The sequence below is a fragment of the Solanum tuberosum genome, unplaced genomic scaffold, assembly GCF_000226075.1.
Source record: "Solanum tuberosum cultivar DM 1-3 516 R44 unplaced genomic scaffold, SolTub_3.0 scf00381, whole genome shotgun sequence".
NCBI classification, from domain to species: Eukaryota; Viridiplantae; Streptophyta; class Magnoliopsida; order Solanales; family Solanaceae; genus Solanum; species Solanum tuberosum.
The window spans coordinates 177,788-197,310 of NW_006239304.1; the positions used below are offsets into that span (position 1 = coordinate 177,788).

Here is a 19,523-nt window from a genome sequence, read left to right on the forward strand (position 1 = left end):
ATAGAACTTTCATCCACCAATACACAAAATTAACAAATAAAAATCAATGCGATTTTCAAAAACTTTTTTTTTATATCTGTTTTTTTCACATAATCATCAAGGAGTAAGACAAGTATAGACTAATCAACAGTAGTGACATTGTTGATCACTCAGTTGACTGATTTAACTTTCTTTTGGTTCAATCTTAGAGAGAATTTTTGATGCATCCATAGCGCGGCGTAGAAATTAATCAGAAAATTTCTTCAAATTTGCAACGTACGTCAAATATATAGTCCATGCATATGAAAATGAACTATTAACCAATGGCTGCGAAAGAGACATTAACAAATTCTCAGTGATCGGAGTGATAGAAGGAATTGAACTGAGGATTTAACTCAATTTGAAATAAGTGAAACAGGGCAAAAATAAGCTTTTTCAAAAAGACATTACACATAAACATATACTCAAACTTGATCTCAGTTGGCAAGTAAGCACTCGAACTTTGAGAGTTCACATCTAGACACCTCAACTCATGTTCAGTGTGTCAGTTGAACACTCCAACTTATAATAGACACCTCTAAATTTATGTCTCATGTCAGCATTGGGTGTCCACGAGACACATCAGGGGTGAGTTGGAGTGCTTATTTAGCAGCTGAGGCAAAAATTGTGTGTTTGTTTATGTATTATGTCTTTCAGAAAGGCTAACAGTTAGAGCCCAGAAGTTCTGGACAAATAATGCACAAACTCTATTGAAACAAAAACTAGGAATGTGAATACCTGCAAATGGACAGGGACTACTTTATATGCCAAGAAATCACACAATGGCCAGTACATAAGTCCATTAGTCATTGTCGGGATCAGGTCTCGTTTCAATCTTACAGCGATTTCCTCTCCATTTTCACCTGAACATCACAACAAAATAGACTAAACGAATTAGAACATGTTGAGAGAAATGAAATGGCAAGTCTAAAAGCAAGGGCAACATAAGAATCAGTTCAGCCAACAAATGATCGTATACTTCTGTATGTTTTAACTCGTCCTTGAGCTATATAGGGCAAAGAATTAAAACCACAGTGCCAACATAATTTTGGGACCTCAGGGATGATAAAACTTCTAGACAGAGTAATGTATCTTTTAATGGTTCTCCCAAAAGTTAAATCTAATGCTAGTACAACAATTTCGAATTGACGACAATTGAATATCCTCCAGCCATTTTACTTGGATGCATTCACTTTGTTATGAGAATCAACTCATTTAACTTTGAAAATTACTTCACATCTTAAATTATCTTATTTCACCTCAACTCACTGTTTCAGAATTTTCTTAATTTCTCAATACTCTTTTTAAGTAGTAACTATAAACTGAACATGCATCATGTTGTTTTCTGCTATCTGGTTAGCCACTAAGAACGAATTCTCACATGTTATCCACCGTGTTAGTGCATAATGTTCCATGCTTAATGTTAATGTAGTAGTCATAAATATATTCATGGGAACATTTCTCACAGTATCAGTGCATAAAGTTCCATGATTAATGTAATAGTTATACTACTACAACAACAACATACCCAGTGTAATCCCACAAGTAGAGAATCTGAGGAGAGTAGCCTTACCCCTACTTTGTAAAGGTAGAGAGGTTGTTTCCGATATTCATATGCATCCAAGTATGATATTACCAACAAGTAATAGCCATATACATTTACGCTATTAGAGATTTCTAGAGAAGTATATTAGCTTTGAGCAAATACATATGGTGTGGTGATGATCCATAGACTAATCAAGAAAAGTAGTAACATAATTGAGCAACAGTTAAAATGAATACATACCTTGTAGAGCTGCATTGAAAGAGATGTTGTGTTGTTCCTAAGATGATCAATGCATACCCAGCCATTCGCAGAGTCCTTATTATATCTAGAGAATCTGAAGGTGTCATCGTAATCATCTGACCAATACAAACCACATCATTATACCTAGAGGTGGAACCAAGATTTTATGTCAGTGGGTTCTAAATTTTAAAAAAAGAAACAACGATCTTAACCTAAACTAACAATCATCAAATTAACGAACAAATACAAGTATTTAATTCACTAAAAATGAATAAGGAAAGAAATGAAAAGAGAGAGACGAGTACACACCGGAGGCCAAATGTTGGATAGCAACAATTAGATCAACAATATAGTTAGAACCCTAACTTTTGGAGAAAAAAATTGAGTTAAACTTTTTGAATGTGAGTAGAAATCAATAGTCAGATATTGTAGTTTCATAGTACGATAGTAACGATACAAATACTATTTTCCTTTTTTTTTATTTTTTTAAACCAATCTATGTTTTTAATTAATTATTACCGAGTTTTTATTTTTTATTTTTTAAATTAATTACGACACAAATATTATTTCCTTACCGATATTCTATTTTTATATTATATTTTATATAAACACGCGTTTAGAAATTAATCCAAAAAAATTGTGTGCCTACCGAGATTCAAACCCACACCGCAGGGGGTGAACAATCTCGCTAGGTGCACAACGACGACTGGGTCAAACGCTTCAGTGTGTTTATGGATTTGTAGGAAATATATATATACACACATTGTATTTCATAGTTTGATACAAATATATGATCTACGGAAAAGTCAGTGGGCTCAGCCGAACCCCCTTCCGCTACAGTACCTCTGCCCCTGATTATACCATCAAAAAAAGATTTAAACATTATTCAAATTTTCAAATATCTGATCAAATTAAAGTAGTAAAATCAAAAGTAACAACTATAACTATGCCACAATACCGAACTAGTTAGGGTCACGTACAGAGACGGACACATAGTAAACAATAGATCTACTACTAAGTTGATGGCATGACAGGAATACATGTCAAATACTACATATTATTGGAACTACATAAAGAGAATGTCATTTGATCAAGAAAGAGGTCTTTTTTTACTTTATTGATTTTGAACATAACTTTTTTCACTATAACAATGAGAAATTGTTTTGAAAAATTAAAATGGAAACTAACAATTGCAATCACTTGTTAACTGATTAAGTCATTCTCCTAAATTAGAAATATAGGAACTTTTGATAATCCTCAAAGCTTCTTTTTATGCTTGTAACATTCTGTCCAGAAGTTATTCAACTGCTACATGAATACATACCAAATATTAAATATAGAATTACATGGAAAAAACCTCTCAGCTAAAGAAATTTGGTATGTATTCATGTAGCAGTCATTTTATCGTCCACTGGATCTTCCTTGCAGTCATTTTATTTATAGTTATAATGTTTGGGTCAATTTTCGCGCACCTCTTACTGTCTTGCTATTTGTCTATTCGAAGAAAAAATGGAACAACAAATTAAATGCCAATACATGATAAACGAATACAAATGAATATATATAATACTCAAAATTACATAGTTGATCTAAAGAAGGCAAAAAAGGATATCCATAAGAAAATAATTAATAACCAAAACCAACAAGATATTTCCCAAATGTGCCTTCTACAAATAATCCTGCTGCAGCCTAAAAATAAAAATGGCAACAGAAAACTTTAAATAAGTTAACTGAGGCATATTACCAAACAAGTTGGATGCACAATTCACTTAAAAATTTAAAAAATATATATACTGCAAGAACCGATTTCAATTTGTTCTTGGCGTCTTCATTAGAAAATTCAATAAAGTATAATTTTCCAGAGACTGGAAATTTGCTACTCTTCTTCCTTAATCTTTCGAAAAATCAACTCGCACATTCATGGAAGCCTAGAATTACATCAATTAACAGATCTCCCATTTTCTCCTTTTTGAAACGAATAAATTGCTGTAATATACGGTTGTATATAACCATTTTCCCAATCAATGGATCCGTCTATCATGAAGCTCCTTGAAGAAGACGAGGTTGGTACTTTTTTTTTTTTTTTTGCGAATTAGCCCTTTTCATGTACTGGGTCACAGATATGTATGTTTATGGTTACAATGGTGGATTTATGTGAATTTTGGATATAAATATAGGATGAAACAATGCATTCGGGGGCGGATGTGGAGGCATTCACTGCTGCCCTAAACAGGGATATCGGTGGAGATAATTCACAATCTCAGCCTTCGGATTCCGATAGCGGTAATATATTATCACTATTTAGTAATTAAATTTTGTCAATTTCATTATAGATTGTAATTCAACTAAGTTTATTGCCAACTGCAAAGATTAGGCTAAAATTCTGGTCATTAGATGTATATTGGTTCTTGAGTGAGTAGTGTTTTTTGGTAAAGATTGTGATATGTTGGCATTACTAACATGGGAAAATAAGTAGTAGGGAGACTGCTAGGGTGAGTAATTGCTAATGGAAGGGTAGAAGTAGGGGAAGTTGTAGTTGTTGTCAAGAATTTGGAGGGGAGAAAGTGTGGGTACTTTATGGCACCTATGGAAGTTTTGTGGTGGAGAGAAGCTAAATTATTGCAAAGTTGTTGGGTGTGCACTGTGCATGGGGTGGTTTGGAACCATCATAGATTCACAATTTGACTAAGTAACAATGAAGTATAACAGTAATGCAGTGTAAAACAAGGATATCAGCTGTTCTTATCCCTATTGCTAAGAAAACTTTGGATGAAGGTCTAAGTATTAGATGTCAACTATTTTATTTAGGAGCTTTAGCATTTTTACGTCAAAATAAATTCTTTAAGTAGTATCGGAATTTAGTTGACACAGGGCTTATTCATCTAACTGAATTATTGTTATTTCAATTCTATTGTTCATATGATTATTGTTATTTTTCTATTATTACGTGTACATCTGTTCCTATTGTGCATTTCCTAAAACACACTTTGAATTCACTTGGTGCTTGAAGCCAGCAGACCTTGGTGCCTTCTAGCTTTTCACCTTTAACACTGAATTATACTAATAGAGTTTTCCCCTACTCAAGAAAGCAGTATTTACGATGCTACTTTTTTTTTAAAAAAAAATAAGTATTTTTGTATTATATCACAAAAACCCACTGAAACCATTATATACAGATGTCTCCTTTCCCACTGGTTTCAGTCTATATTGAGTCTAAAACATTAATTACTGATACAGTGGCACTGGAGTATACTTGATTACTCCAAAAACATAACAATAAAGTGCAGTTTAACTTGACTTTCTAGACATCATTCTCTATGCTCTCAAAACACCTAGAATTCCTTTCTTTTCAAATAGTCCACCATATACTAGCAGGGATAATTCTCCATCTGTTTCTGTCCTTTGCATTCACCCCTGCTGCCTCCCAACTCTTCAAAGCCTCTGATACCTTTCTGGGCATGGTCCAAGAGATGCCTTTGAGGTTCAGAAAAATTCTCCATAGTTAGGTATACTTGCAGTGTAGGAACAAATGGTTCACCGTCTTTAATGCCTCCCCACAAAGGAAACAACTATAGCAACCCTTCGGGGTGGCCCAGTGGTTTGAGCTTGGGAGTTCCATGTTGGAGGTCTCAAGTTCGAAACCCTTGCCAGCGAAGCAAGGGGTTTTGCCTTCTGGGTCGAGCTCGTCGCACCAGGCTTGCCTAGTGCGGTTTACCTCTCCTATGTGGTTTGCGAGCTATTGCATAGGAGCGGGGGTTTTACCCTGTGTGCACCCAAAGGGTAGCGGCTGCGGGTTTCCCTTGTCATAAAAAAAAAAGGAAACAACTATAGCAAAGGTCAATGTTCCTTTTTATCTTCTTTTAATGTAGGTCAAACCCATTTCAGCATTAACAGTAATAATGTTTCCGGATCCCTCTATTACATTTTGCCTCTGTTGCTTTAGTATCACCCTCCTATTATCTCATTCTTCGATTTCTTATTAGCGTATGTTATTTCTTTTGCTTTCGGCTGTTGTATTATTTGCTATTGATACTGTTTTGTTCTTCACTACGGTATTTCCTTTTCAAACTTGCTTTAAACTGCTTTATTTGAGCTGAAGATCTTTCGGAAACAACTTCTTTACCTCCACAAGTTGGGGATGTGTATCCATCACCCTCCTCAGAACTCACTTATGGACACGCTAGGTATGTTGTTGTTGTAATGTATGTCAAACCTCCTCAAGCAGGAGTCAAACAATGGTTTTTCTTGCTTTGTCCTCTTGATGGCTCGAACCCTTTACCCTCATTGTTGTAGGTGAAGGGCCCTTTTGACTAAGCTATCTTCCCTTGCCTTAACAAAGAGAAGAAATGTTTTTCCAGTTTGCAAATTCATCTGTGTTTCATATATCAGCAGAGTAAACATTTCAGAGTTGCATGAGAATATCTAAGCTGAAAGAGTGTTGATGTGAAGACGATTTGTGATTGTGGTCAGAACTTTTGTCTTAGAAAGCTACTTTATCTTCATCACTTGCTTACTTTGTCTTCTTTCAGTATTCTGTTTCTCCTTCCTTGGAAACAATCTTATCTTTTGCATAATTTACAAACAGTACCATTGTCTCAAGGAAGCAGTTATACCTCAAATCAGTTTGCCCCATGGCAAACTGCTAACCATGACGAAAATGCCAGTTGTTGTAGCCTTCAAGATTCAGAGACCATGCAGCCAAAGGAGGAAAATTTGTCTGATATGCAGTTGAAGAGACTTGATACAGATTCTCAGAATCAGCAGCAAAAAAATGATTCATCACAGGAGATCAATTCCCTTCCTTTGCAGCATATATCCCAGGACAGTTATCACACCACAGAGGTTGAACAGGACACACTTCATTCTTCTAGAGCAGTGAGTATGCAGAATCCTGAAAAGAATACGCAAAATCCAGAATCTCCACATCTAAATTTACAGGGGGTAAATAATCTACAATCCATGCAGTCTTTGACTACAGGAACTAGTGGTCTGCCACGTGTGGCAACAGTGGCAAGTAATCAGTCAGAATCTGCAACTGGGTCGAGCAGCCAAGCAGCAATGAATATAGCTAAACAGGGAAAACAAGTTCCTTTTGCCATGCTTTTCCCTCACATACAACCCCAACTTGATAAGGACAGGGCAGCGCAACTCCAGACACTTTATGTTAAACTCAAAGTAATGTTATAGCTGACTTTTTTGTGCTCATTTTGCCTTTTCTGTTATGTTAGTTTTGTCATCAATTGGAGTATGTATACAGAAAAATGAAATTTCCAAGGAAAGTTTTGTAAGGAACATGAGAAGTATAATTGGTGACCAGATGCTCAAAATGGCTGTATATAAATTTCAATCTCAGGTAGATGAAGCAGCACTTTCAGTTGTTACATCAATAGTGAAATTCTCAATCATTGTGTATTAACTCTATATCAAAGTTTAATTCAGGCATCGAAAAACTCACAGTCTGTTCCCGGTCAATTTCCTCAGTCTCAGGCTTCGCAGCAGCAACATTCGCTCATGCCAGCTGATGGTACCTTTGTTCTCTTAATCTCTTTGGTCTGTTCTAATCAGGTTTGAGCTTATTTCTGACCTTACTTCTCTACCGTTGCTCCTATTCGAATTTGGACAGATTCTAGCAATATGGCAATTGAGAGTAAAGCTCAAAAGTTGCACGAGGTGGAAAACCAAGCCGATCTGCGTGGAGCCCAAGGAAGCCAGATGCCTTCTTCTGGTTTGACTTCTGTAAAACAAGAAAGGGATCACACACCATTTCCAATTCAGGGACTTAACAGACAACAGCAACAACATTTACACTTCTCACAGGCATCTTTTCCCACATTTGCAAATGCAGGGAACAATTACAGTGCATATTCTGCATCTAATGTCAACTCTTCAACTACACAACCTCTTAAACAGCAATCTGATGATGCACAAATGAGACAAATTTCAGTTCAACAGAACAGAAATGCAACTCAGTTTGGAGTGCCAACACAGGCCATGGGAATAATGAGTGCCCCTAAGTTTGAAAAGCAAAACACTTTTGGCGAAGCCAAAAGATTACCTGGTGGGGGTCTTAATATTTCAAGTACTTCAAGAATCCAGCAGACCTCAGTTCAGTGGCAACCCTCTGCCAATAAAGAGCAGAAAAGTATTCTTTCATCACCAATGACCAATCCAAAGCCTGAACCAATTGATCATTTCCATGACCAGCTACATAGATCCCAGTTATCGCCCTTCTCCTCTGTTCAAGTGGATCAAGGAAATTCCACTTCGGAAAGTTCAAGGGATGAATCTATTGAACAGACCTCCAGAATTGGTTTATCATCAACGACTAGCATGAAACCTTCAAATTCAGCCTCGTCTTCCATGTCATCTCATATGGACACTAGCACATTGGTAATTTTCTTGGTTTGCAACTTTGCATCCTGGCTTGATTTATTGACTTCTCAAGTGAGGATATATTATAGATTGTAGAAGTATAAGAACATGTTTTTTATACATACATGCATGCATACATACATATATGTATGCATATGTATACATAGATATATTTCTAGACATGCATTTTAAAATAAATAAATTCTGTGTCACTATTTTTTTGGCTGACTTTTCCCTCTCTGCTCTATGAATTGACTGTTTCATTATTGAACTATAACTAATGAAACTCCTCTAAAAAAGAAATTTGAAAAGCTTGTCTATGGAGAACTCTCTATATTTTACAGAAGAACCGCTCATGTTACTACCCAAGATTATGAATGTACTGTCTACTTTGGCCCTACAGACCTCAGGGATTTGTCCCTTGGACTACACCTTCAGGAATAGGAGATGAGAAGAATGGAGAGGGTAGAGTTCAACTTTTTGCTTTTGAATTGAATTTAGGGAGTGATAGGAAGGGAGCAGGGGAGAGAGGGAGTAATAAGGTTATGAACAAGTGATAAAGTTTATATCTGTCCAAAAGTGAGCAGAAAATGAGAGAAGCTGACCTCTTTTATAGTGCCAAAAAAAACTACAATCTTACTAACAGTTGAAATACTTCATTAAGGGCTGGCATCAAGTAACAACAATCCATTTTTCTCCCTCATTATTAATCCAAAATCTTTTAAAATCCCCCTTTCCTCGTTGGTAATTTTCTTGGTTTGCAACTTTTCATCCTGACTTGATTTATTGACTTCTCAAATGAGGATATATCATAGATTGTAGAAGTATAAGAACATTTTTTTTATACATGCATGCAGACGTACATACATATATGTATTTATATGTATACATAGATATATTTCTAGACATGCATTTTAAAATAAATAAATTCTGTGTCACTATTTTTTTGGCTGACTTTTCCCTCTCTGCTCTATGAATTGACTGTTTCATTATTGAACTATAACTAATGAAACTCCTCTAAAAAAGAAATTTGAAAAGCTTGTCTATGGAGAACTCTCTATATTTTACAGAAGAACCGCTCATGTTACTACCCAAGATTATGAATGTACTGTCTACTTTGGCCCTACAGACCTCAGGGATTTGTCCCTTGGACTACACCTTCAGGAATAGGAGATGAGAAGAATGGAGAGGGTAGAGTTCAACTTTTTGCTTTTGAATTGAATTTAGGGAGTGATAGGAAGGGAGCAGGGGAGAGAGGGAGTAATAAGGTTATGAACAAGTGATAAAGTTTATATCTGTCCAAAAGTGAGCAGAAAATGAGAGAAGCTGACCTCTTTTATAGTGCCAAAAAAAACTACAATCTTACTAACAGTTGAAATACTTCATTAAGGGCTGGCATCAAGTAACAACAATCCATTTTTCTCCCTCATTATTTATCCAAAAATTTTTAAAATCCCCCTTTCAGCTCTCCTTCTTTCTCCCACATGGTCTTCCTTCCTTTCTTATTCTTTCTTTCAATCCAAAACATTTGTAAAAAGACAACTCTATCACTGTCAAACAATTGTTGACTTGTTTATTCTTTTGCTAAATTTGGTTTTCAATCTTGCATTCATTTTCTCTAACTTAGAGCCTGTTTGGATTGGCTTATGTTAGGTGTTTTTAAGCCAAAATAGCTTTTAAGCAGTTTTTGTAGTGTTTGGGTAAAACAAAAAAGTGCTTTTAAGCCAAAAAAAAAAACCCAAAATCCATTTGTTAGAAATTCTAACTTATGACTTTTGGCTTATAAGCCCATCCAAACAGGCTCCTAATCCACTTTATCCTTATTATTTTGGGTAACTTAAATAATTCTTATTTCTGTTTTTATAACTTTTTAGAGCCGTGTTACCACCGTAACGGCTTGGTCTTACATTTGATCATCAACACGATATCATGGAACTCATTCCTACCTTCAACAATGGACAAAAACTTTCTAATCTTTCAAATTTCAGCTTGTAGTAAGTATTTATCTTCTATCTCAAAATGATGAGGAAATAGCTTTGAAGCGAGCTGCAATATGGTAGTACAGGTTGATGCCATTAAATCCACTTTAACATATTTCAGAATTTGTAATATGTATTCTTCAAGTCAATAAGGAGGAAAGTAATCGTTTTATGCTATTACATGTAACAAAGATAAATACATTTCATCTATTTTTATCTTTAGGATAATGGAACATCTGGAACTCTACGGTAGAAACCCGACCTGTTAGTTGTTCTTCTATTGGAGTATTTTCTCTTTTTCTGGTTTTTGAAAGAAAACCAATGGCATTTAAACAGAAATATAGGACTGGTTAAAGTAGAAAGTACAGATTTTTTTCCCACAAAGCCCTCACTGGCGTCACTGCAGAGGGTCAAAGTGAACGTAGAAAGTTTTTGGAAACATGAGATCTGTTTCTGGCAGCACTTTGGTAGTCATCGTATATCTTATTTCTCACTTACAATATTTTTTGATTGCACGTCTCTTGAGCTTGCTAAAATATTTATGTTTTGTCTTGCATTCAGTGTTTTCAAAAATGTTTTAGGGAAAGTTTCGGGGTGGGGCGTACCAAAAACACTCCGGGGCGCAAATTGAAGGCGTAGATCCATAGGGTGTAAGTCCTAAAATTTGGGGCGTAAGTCTCGAGCATAAAAACATAAATCCTAGCCGTAAAACGTACGCCCCGAGCGTTATTTTTGTTTAAAACCGTTTTTGTTTTAAATCATATTTTTCATTTTTGATGTAATGATACTTATATTTTTGTGTTATCATGTTAGTGATTTTTGCTAAAATGGATAAATAAACTCTCATAGAAAATGACATTATTGTAAATAGTTTTTTGGATAATTGTGTCTGAAAATAGGATAGAGCTTTCATAGCACTATGTTCCTGAGACAACTTTATTCATTTTTTGTTATTACTTTTACACTTTTTATCCGTTTCTTCTTTAAAATATATAAACAATAATCCGTGCAAGTATTAGTTGAGGGTGGAAGGACTAGTAAATGTGAAGATGGATGATAATTTCATTTTAAGGATTATTTTTGGCAATTATCATTTTTTGTGGTGTTAGTTGCTACTTTTCTCAAATAGTAACTATAATACTTTTTACTATAGTATTGGTTATTAATACATTTCTCAACTAATAATTATTATATTTTTTCCCGATATTATTGGCTATTTATTAAAACTTATTTGTAAAATAAAATTTTACTTTTGCTTATTTTCTTAGTAATAATTATAAATTTGAATATACATGAGATGTACACCCCGTAGATCCATGGGACTTACGCACCGTGTTTCGGGGCTTATGTCTCGCCTCGCGCTCCCGCCTTTTATAACACTGCTTGCATTATATCTTATTTGTTTGAAGTTGTGAATTAGATGCATGCTTCTCACTGTCACTTTTCTTCTTTCACTTTTTGTTCAGTTAACTTCTCGGACACTTTCTGTGACATCTCCGCTTGGGCTAGGAAACAATGGAAAGATTCCTGTGAAAAAGCCTTCCATTGGACAGAAGAAGCCCCTTGATGTGCTAGGTTCCTCACCTCCACCTTCGGGGTATACTATTCTGAGCACCTTTACTATGATGTTTTGCTGGTATAGTGTCTCAATAGTTTGTGTGTTGTATTGATTCCACTTTGTATTGTTTTATCCCTTCACATTTCACAGAAAGAAGCAAAAGGTGTCGGGTGGTTTTCTAGATCAGAGCATTGAACAACTTAATGATGTTACTGCTGTTAGTGGAGTTAATCTAAGGGTAATACCTCCTTCGATGCCCAACAGTGGAATGTATCTTGTGCTCATCACTAGTTGTTTAAAGCATTTAATCTGAAGTATTTCCAAGTAGTTTGATATTATTTTGTAATTCATAAAACAGGAAGAGGAAGAGCAACTATTTTCTGGGCCCAAGGAGGACAGTCGAGTTTCTGAAGCATCTCGTCGAGTTGTGCAAGAAGAAGAGGAAAGGCTGATTTTGCAGAAAATTCCACTTCAGAAGAAATTGGCAGAAATCAGTTAAATCCCTCTTTTAGATCTTCCCTTTTTTTCGATGTGCAACTTGTTATTATACAATTACATGATAAGAGTAAGTCATCTTCCTAACTAAATAGCAATGTTTTCTTGCTTACCTGATTCTGTCTGACAGTGGCAAAATGTGGTTTAAAGAATATGAGCAGTGATGTGGAACGATGCTTGTCGTTGGTGAGATATGATCTTTTTCTGTTTGTTTTACTTTTTTTTGGGAAATTCTTGTGCCACTGAACTTTGAACTTTCAACTTCCAGTGTGTGGAGGAAAGAATGCGTGGACTCATAAGTAGTCTCATCAGACTGTCAAAACAGGTTAACATTCTGCTTGGTTAAATTCTTTCTAAAATATGCTATGTGAAAAGCTTATAGGATTCTCATATGAACCTGAGATAGAGGTCTGCTTTCTGTAGAGAGTTGACATTGAGAAGTCAAGACACAGAACAATTGTCACCTCAGATGTTCGTGAAGAAATCATGTCAATCAATCGAAAAGCCCGGGAAGAATGGGAAAAGAAACAGGCTGATGTGGAAAAACTCCAAAAGGCAAATGAAGTGAGTTATCCTTCTTTCCACTTTGAGCGTTCTTCAACTAAGTTTCTACTGGTCAATGTTAATATGGAAAATTATGTTATCTGTTCCAAAAAAATGACAATATGGAAAACGTGCAACTTAAAAGTTACCTTACTCAAAAAAAAAGAAGAAAAAAAGTGTAACTTAATGACTTGGATATCAGCCTGAAGGTAGTATTGGAGTTGACGGGGATAAGGAGAAGGATGAGGGTCGCGGGAAATCAATAAAGGTACATACTCTCCCTTGCTCACACTTCTTTTTTTTCTGGATAGTTTTAAGATCCATAGAGAAGTGTCAAATGTAATTTCTTTCATAACTAACTTTGATCCTTCCCAACTGTTTGTATCTTTGCAGGTAAACAAGGACGAAGATGATAAGATGCGAACTACAGCTGCAAATGTTGCTGCTCGAGCTGCTGTTGGAGGGGATGACATGTTGTCAAAGTGGCAATTAATGGCTGAGCAGGCAAGACAAAAGCGTGAAGGGGGAGGTGATGTGGTTTCTGGTTCACAGCCTGGTAAAGATGTGACTAGGAAGAATTTATCAGCTCCCACAAGGAGCTCAAAGGACCCCCAAGAAGCTGAGAAACGGATTCAGTCATCTGCAATAGCCACACCTGGTATGTATGATAATGATCCGTTATTGGACCTAGTTTCGAGATTCATATGACTAGCATTCTAAATATGAATGATGTTTCTCATATTCATGGTGTTTAGAGTAGTTATGACTTTGGTTAACATGATTGATATGATCCTGAATCACACATTGTTTGAAATCATATTTTAGCTTTTCTTTCGCATAAACTACCATATGAGGCATATTCAGAGATTTGAAAATATAGAAAAGTTATAATTTGAAATATTTTCCTTTCCAAAATGTTTAAGAAAATTCTGTTGTTAGACGGGGTATCAGTTACTTGTAGATCTCCTTCATGTGTAATAACACCAAGTATTACAAGACTTTCTAGATGATCAAAACCTTATAACCCCAACAAAGCGTTGAAGCAAATTGATAAAATAAGAAGGAACATTCTTTTGGAGGGTATGGATGTATGGTAGCACTCAACAAAAATATTATCTGGTCAGTTGGACCAAAGTAATTAAGCCTAGACAGTCTGTGGGTGCCTAGGACCAAGGGATCTGCCTGTCCATAATAAATCTTCGCTCATGTAACGGTCCTGGAAGTATTGCAATGAGGAAGTCTCTTTCTGAAGATATATTATTAAAATTAAACATGGGGAGCAAGACTTCTGGCACACTTTTAGTATACTCTTATTGTTGCCCCCTGAAAATACATAAGCAGACTTTGGGAAGATTTTTCCAAGTATGCCTATTTTAGAGTATGGCTGGGGAATAGTACTTTACAGGAAAAACTCCTAAGACAATACCAGTTAAATGTGCTGTCCCGAGCCACAGTCAGCCAATGCAGGGAAGAGAACTCTTGGAATTTGCACTGCAGAAGGAATTTTTCAAGACTCGGTGGTGGATTAGCTGGGAGTTCGTCTTGATAGATTGCAAGGGTTCTCAATTGACACTTCTAAAAAGGACAGATTAGTTTGGAGTTTCAGCCAGGTTGGTGCATATTTTCATAAATCTTGTTAAAAGAAAATCTGCTCCAACAGCAATATTCCTGAAGTGTGATCCCACTGACTTGTCTAGAAAGTATTCCAACAAGATAGCCTGTTTTAGTTGGTTAGCAATCCGGGATGCTTGCTTAACTCACGATAACCCTGCAAAAAGGGTAATAATTCTATGCAGCAGGTGCTACATCTGTCTACTAGAATCAGAAAACATCAACCAACTATTCCTCCATTTTCAAGCTGCCTGAGACATCGGAGTATATTTTTTTAAAGCTTTTCGTGATGAGCTGGGTAATGACCTATACCATTAAAGAAACATATATCAGCTGGCAGTGGCGGCGGAGCTAGGAATTTCACGAAGGCTGTCCATCAGTTTATATGGATTGGGACAGCTGGGGTAGATGAAAAAATGGCACCATCATGCCATTTTTGGAGTTGGATAGAAAGAAGCCTTAGATATGTTTTGAGGGTGTCATTTCCCATCTTTACAAAGTTAATGCTAGATGCCTAATGAGTCCTGTTTGCTGGTGTAAACTTGAAGATGTGAATAGTCTAGATAAATTTATGGATTTTGTTAGCTCCTTGAATTACTACTTGTAACCAAAGGTTAATTGTACAGGAGCTACCTTTTCTCCTCAGCTGATGTAATATTGGCATCCTTTTGATGCATTTTCAATAAAATTTTCTCATTTTACTTGATCCAAGAAAAAAAACACCACCACCAAACATCCTTACTAGAATGAACTCAGCAACTAAATGGAAGAGGGAGGGTCGGGGTTGGTTGAAAATACTAGAATGAGATGTATTTAGATCAGCCAAGAGTATCCTAGCATTGAACGTGATAAATTTCCTTCCAAACAATCTTGTGGCAAGCTCTGAGTTTGGCGTCTTAGATGTTTCCAAAGTTCCCTCCCGAGCCGGCGATGTAGCCAGAAACAGATCCATGATTTGAATTTTATGGGTTTGGAATTCTAGAACACCAATCTCAAGTACTAATAACTAGGTTTGAAATTTGATACTTGTACATATTAAACGGATTTCTTAACAAATATAAAGCGTCTAGGTCAAAGCTATTGGGTTCGGCTGACTTAGCACCTGGATGTAGCTTAGGTGGTAGAGTGCCTACTTAGCACCGAGAGATAAACAACACCGCGCATATCCACTTTTAACCCCTAGTTATTGGGATTGAGGCACAATATTAGTTTTTTTTTGTAAGGATTGAAGTGTTTATGATCCAGGAATGTGTGATATTACCGTTCCTTTGTTGATTTCAGGACATTTGGTTGATATTTCTTCTTGTTTAGTGTGGTTACTCAGGTTTAGCCTGTGCACTAACCATTTAGCTGCTGTAACCTTTGAGCATTTGTCCTCTCTTTTCTGTAGGTGCTGTGAGAAGAGCCGGAAGAACTCAAGGGATAATAACACAAACTAGGATTGCTCGCAGTATTACTGTTAAAGATGTGATCGCCGTACTAGAAAGAGAACCTCAAATGTCTAAGTCTACACTGATATACCGCTTGTATGAGAAAGCTCGGTCCAATGCTTCATCAGTTGAATCATCCTGATTTCCAGAAGCAGCATAAATCTTGAACTATACCCCTCTTTTTTTCCTTTTGATAAGAATTTGTAAATCTTGTTTATGATCTGAATGACATAAACTATTTACCCCAGTTTCATGTTGCTGAGATTACTAGATAACTTGTGCCCTTTTCAATCTGGATGATTGCATGTAAAAGTTAATTAGTTGGATTAGAGTAGGTGAAAACTATCAAGATGTAAGAGTATCTTTGTAGAACAATTATATTCCCTTTTTACCCCCAAAAAAGTTCACTTCAAATACAAGTTGAATGATGTAAAGGGGGAACAACAAAAGAGACACTCATCACCAACCATTTATTTTATGGTTCTTCATGACTAAAACTACTTTATTTTAATTTTAATAAAGAAAGAGGGAACAAGAAAATAATTCTTTCGTTCTTACTTTGTATTTTATATGATCTAAATAATAAAACAGTAGGCCTTTGGTCCCACTTTAATTATTAAGTCTTAATCTCAACACAAACAAAAAGTTGAATTTATTTGTGCGATTGACTTGTTTATAGTAATGTGCTATACTTGTTAAGTTGTAATTGTCATGAGAACAAATGGACTCATACCTTACCTTTTTAGTAAGTCATATATTTATATAAAAGAGAACCCTAGGCACGTCTACGTGGCGCCACTAGCTAGAATTTTCTTTTAAATTTATTTATTTCCAAAAATAGTCTTCCCCTTTCATGAAAAGATGTGTCTTTTATGAAAAGTTGTGATTTTTATGAAGAGTTATCCAAAAATAGACATCCCTTTCATGAAAAGATGTGACTTTTATGATGAGTTACGACTTTTATGAAAAATTGTGACTTTTATGAAAGGTTCTGACCTTTCCGAATAGTTGTAACTTTTCAAAGAGTTGTGACATTTTTGATAAGGCATAATAAGCATTCGTTCACACTATCCTTTGTTGTCTATTTGAGGGATTTCCTCTCATTTTAAAACAACGAAAATTCTGAACTTCTTCTTCTGCACAATTAAATATTCAAGTACTTTGCTCCTGTTGAATGGCTCACTGACACCATTGTTCTTGTATCAATATACTTGTGAATAAAATCGTTCCATCCTGAGAGGATCTATTCCATTAAACCTCGGGTACTAGAGGGGAATAATTTCCTTAAGGGGACACTGTGCATTCAGTGGGCTCAATTTTTTACCTTTCTAGTTCATTCTATTGTTATAAATCCTGGTATATTTTTTTTACAGTCATTAATTTATGTTTATGATATTAATTGTTGTTTTTTAGTACATGTTTTAAACTTTGTTGTTTATGTTTCTGCAAAGTTATTATTATAAGTATTTGTTAGTACATATAAATATTATTTATTTATTAGAAAATTTAATATCTCATGTTGATGTTCATCTTATTTCCCTAAAATATCAAATAGTAATACTTCGTGGAGGCAAAAGGATAAATTATAAAATCAAATTAAAGATGATTGATTGAAGGATAAATGATAAGATGTTATAATTAATATTTTCCTTTACATTATTAATGTCCGTTACTACGTAATCTTGTATGTAAGATAATATAGTGTTTTAGTTTTACTGACTGATAGATTGTAAGTAAATTATATGATATTAAATTTTCGCGTGAAACGCGGATAATTTTACTAATTTAAAGAAAAAAACAGAATGACATGACAATAATTCTTAACACCACCACTAGAGCCGTCAAAATGGGCTTAGCCCATGGAGCTGGCCCAACCCTACCCGTTATTGAGGTAGGGTTGGGACATGATTTTTCAAGCCCATTTAAAACTAGGGTTTATAAGCCCGGCCCATATAAGTCCTTGGCCCTTGAGGCTTGATCGGGGTTGGGCCGGGGTCTGCCCATGGGCAAAAACTTTATATTCAAGAGTAATTTACAATAATCTCACTAGTATATAATCTAATAATTTGAATACACCCTATGTTGTATATTATGAATCTTCGTATTCAGATACCTGTATCTCGGAATATATGGACTCAAAATTAGGTTAATTTGTTCTAGATACATTCTATCAAAGTAGATTCGCATGTATCTAGGATATATATACAAATCTCGAGCCCTCACCTCCCTCCCATCTTGCTTGTCACTCTCTCATCTCACTCACATATCTGGTATGCGAGATCAATGCTAATTACACTAATTTTTTGCTAGTGTTATTGAAACAACACCATTGTTTGCCATATTTGATTTGAAAATCTTCTCATTTTCTTGATGTTATAGAATTACAAGTTTGAAAATAAAATAAAAATAAAAAAGGGCTATCCCGCCCCAGCCCTCGGCCCTTCTAAGGTTGGGTTGGGTTGAGCATTTTCAAGCCCTACCAAATGAAGGGCCAGCCCGCCCTAGCCCTTCAAATTCCTTGGCCTGCGAGGCTTGGACCGACCCTTTTTGACAGCTCTAACCACCACCAACAACTTAATATCAGTGTTGTCCCACAAGTGGAGTCTGCAATTCTTACGGTTAATGCTAAAACTCCTTACCATATTGTTTTTCCTATTAATGAAAAAGATATTTTTAAAAAATGGGAGAGCTTCTGCCTAATAAGATGAGCTGTTTGTAGTTACTATAATTTAATTTTGATAGTGCCCCATCAGTAACAAACTTCTCTACCTCTTTTGTCTTTGTATGACACACATTTCAATATAATATTAAAGTTGCATTCATATACCAAAACTTTACGGGACCGCAAGCCTCGAAAGCCAAAAACAAAAAGGAAGTTTTGGGCAGAATTTAGGTGCATGTCTAAGAAAAACAAATGAGTATTATTCTAAGGAGAATAAATACATTCTTTAACGTAGCACAAAAGCAAAGTCCTCATTAAGACCCCCCTAAACAAAACCAAACATAAAATTACATCCATAATATGAAGAAACTTGAATAATTTCATCCATTAGAACTTAAAGAAAAAATTGTTTTCGTGAAATTGGTAGATCACGAGTTCAAATCATGAAAACACCGTGTATTTTTATACTAATATAGAAAAATTAAAGCTTATACTGCCTTGCGAAAAAATTTACAATGGTAGAGGGTCCAACTAACAATAGTTGTGTGAGACTCCATTCTTCTTTTAACACTCGGATAGTGAACCCTTTTCTTACTTTTTACATGTTATCCACCACTTCTCTTCCACTCACTCCTCTCGTCTTTTATTTTCTGTTCTTTTACTCCTAATAAATATCTAATTTTTAAATGCATAATTAAATAATTATTACATTTGATAAAAAAAATATAGATGAACATATTTTCTGTTAAATTATTTAAAAACTTTTAGAACTGTTAATTTTAAAAATAAACTTACTGCTCAATATTTTTTAATAAAATAAGTCAATTTCTGATCTTGTGTGTTTTTTTAATAAAATAAGTCAATTTCTGATCTTGTTTAAAAATTATAGATAATTTTTTTAATCTTAATTATAATTTAAAATAAAAATACTAACGAGATAATAAACATGACAAATGGGACGGATTTATAAACAATTTTAAAAAATTATGCAGGATAAAGCAAATCACATAGTGAAATTTAAGTCTTTTGAATTAAAACTTTAAATACTTAATTTATTCTTCAAGAATCA

General features: G+C 35.1%; 2 protein-coding genes across 5 annotated transcripts; one reads left to right on the forward strand and one right to left on the reverse strand.

Moving 5' to 3' along the window:
- Positions 1–217: 217 nt before the first annotated feature.
- LOC107057814 (uncharacterized) lies at positions 218–3,817 on the reverse strand. Its single transcript, XM_015302802.1, has 7 exons — positions 3,743–3,817; positions 3,439–3,493; positions 2,648–2,655; positions 1,805–1,920; positions 998–1,110; positions 757–881; positions 218–306 (listed from the first exon to the last, which is right to left on the reverse strand). Exons 1-7 carry the CDS (start codon positions 3,815–3,817, stop codon positions 226–228), a joined length of 573 nt encoding a protein of 190 aa, XP_015158288.1. The 3' UTR covers positions 218–225.
- Positions 3,531–16,258, forward strand: LOC102603242 (transcription initiation factor TFIID subunit 4b). 4 transcript variants are annotated; one of them, XM_015302813.1, is made up of 16 exons: positions 3,531–3,867; positions 3,982–4,087; positions 6,390–6,679; positions 6,770–6,979; positions 7,062–7,157; positions 7,244–7,328; positions 7,428–8,194; positions 11,622–11,752; positions 11,864–11,951; positions 12,072–12,207; positions 12,339–12,394; positions 12,477–12,533; positions 12,632–12,772; positions 12,954–13,019; positions 13,145–13,409; positions 15,753–16,258. In XM_015302813.1, the coding sequence occupies exons 1-16, from the start codon at positions 3,829–3,831 to the stop codon at positions 15,932–15,934; spliced, it is 2,715 nt and encodes a 904-aa protein (XP_015158299.1). In that variant the 5' UTR covers positions 3,531–3,828; the 3' UTR covers positions 15,935–16,258. The 4 variants fall into 4 exon arrangements, with proteins under 4 accessions (XP_015158299.1, XP_006362063.1, XP_015158298.1 ...); XM_006362001.2 differs by having other exon boundaries at positions 6,390–6,979; XM_015302812.1 differs by having other exon boundaries at positions 6,390–6,979; positions 7,286–7,328.
- The last annotated feature ends 3,265 nt before the right edge of the window (positions 16,259–19,523 follow it).

What these genes read in the sequence shown, in the direction of transcription:
- LOC107057814 (XM_015302802.1), bottom strand. Translation starts at nt 3,817, where the DNA reads ATGGTTATATACAACCGTATATTACAGCAATTTATTCGTTTCAAAAAG. An exon ending in ACGAGTTAAAACATACAGAA is followed by an intron (nt 882 to 997) that starts GTATACGATCAT and finishes TGTGATGTTCAG; the next exon opens with GTGAAAATGGAGAGGAAATC. An exon ending in TAGTCCCTGTCCATTTGCAG is followed by an intron (nt 307 to 756) that starts GTATTCACATTC and finishes TCTCTTTCGCAG; the next exon opens with CCATTGGTTAATAGTTCATT.
- LOC102603242 (XM_006362001.2), top strand. Translation starts at nt 3,829, where the DNA reads ATGGATCCGTCTATCATGAAGCTCCTTGAAGAAGACGAG. An exon ending in CACTTTATGTTAAACTCAAA is followed by an intron (nt 6,980 to 7,061) that starts GTAATGTTATAG and finishes GTATGTATACAG; the next exon opens with AAAAATGAAATTTCCAAGGA. An exon ending in TGGAACGATGCTTGTCGTTG is followed by an intron (nt 12,395 to 12,476) that starts GTGAGATATGAT and finishes TTCAACTTCCAG; the next exon opens with TGTGTGGAGGAAAGAATGCG.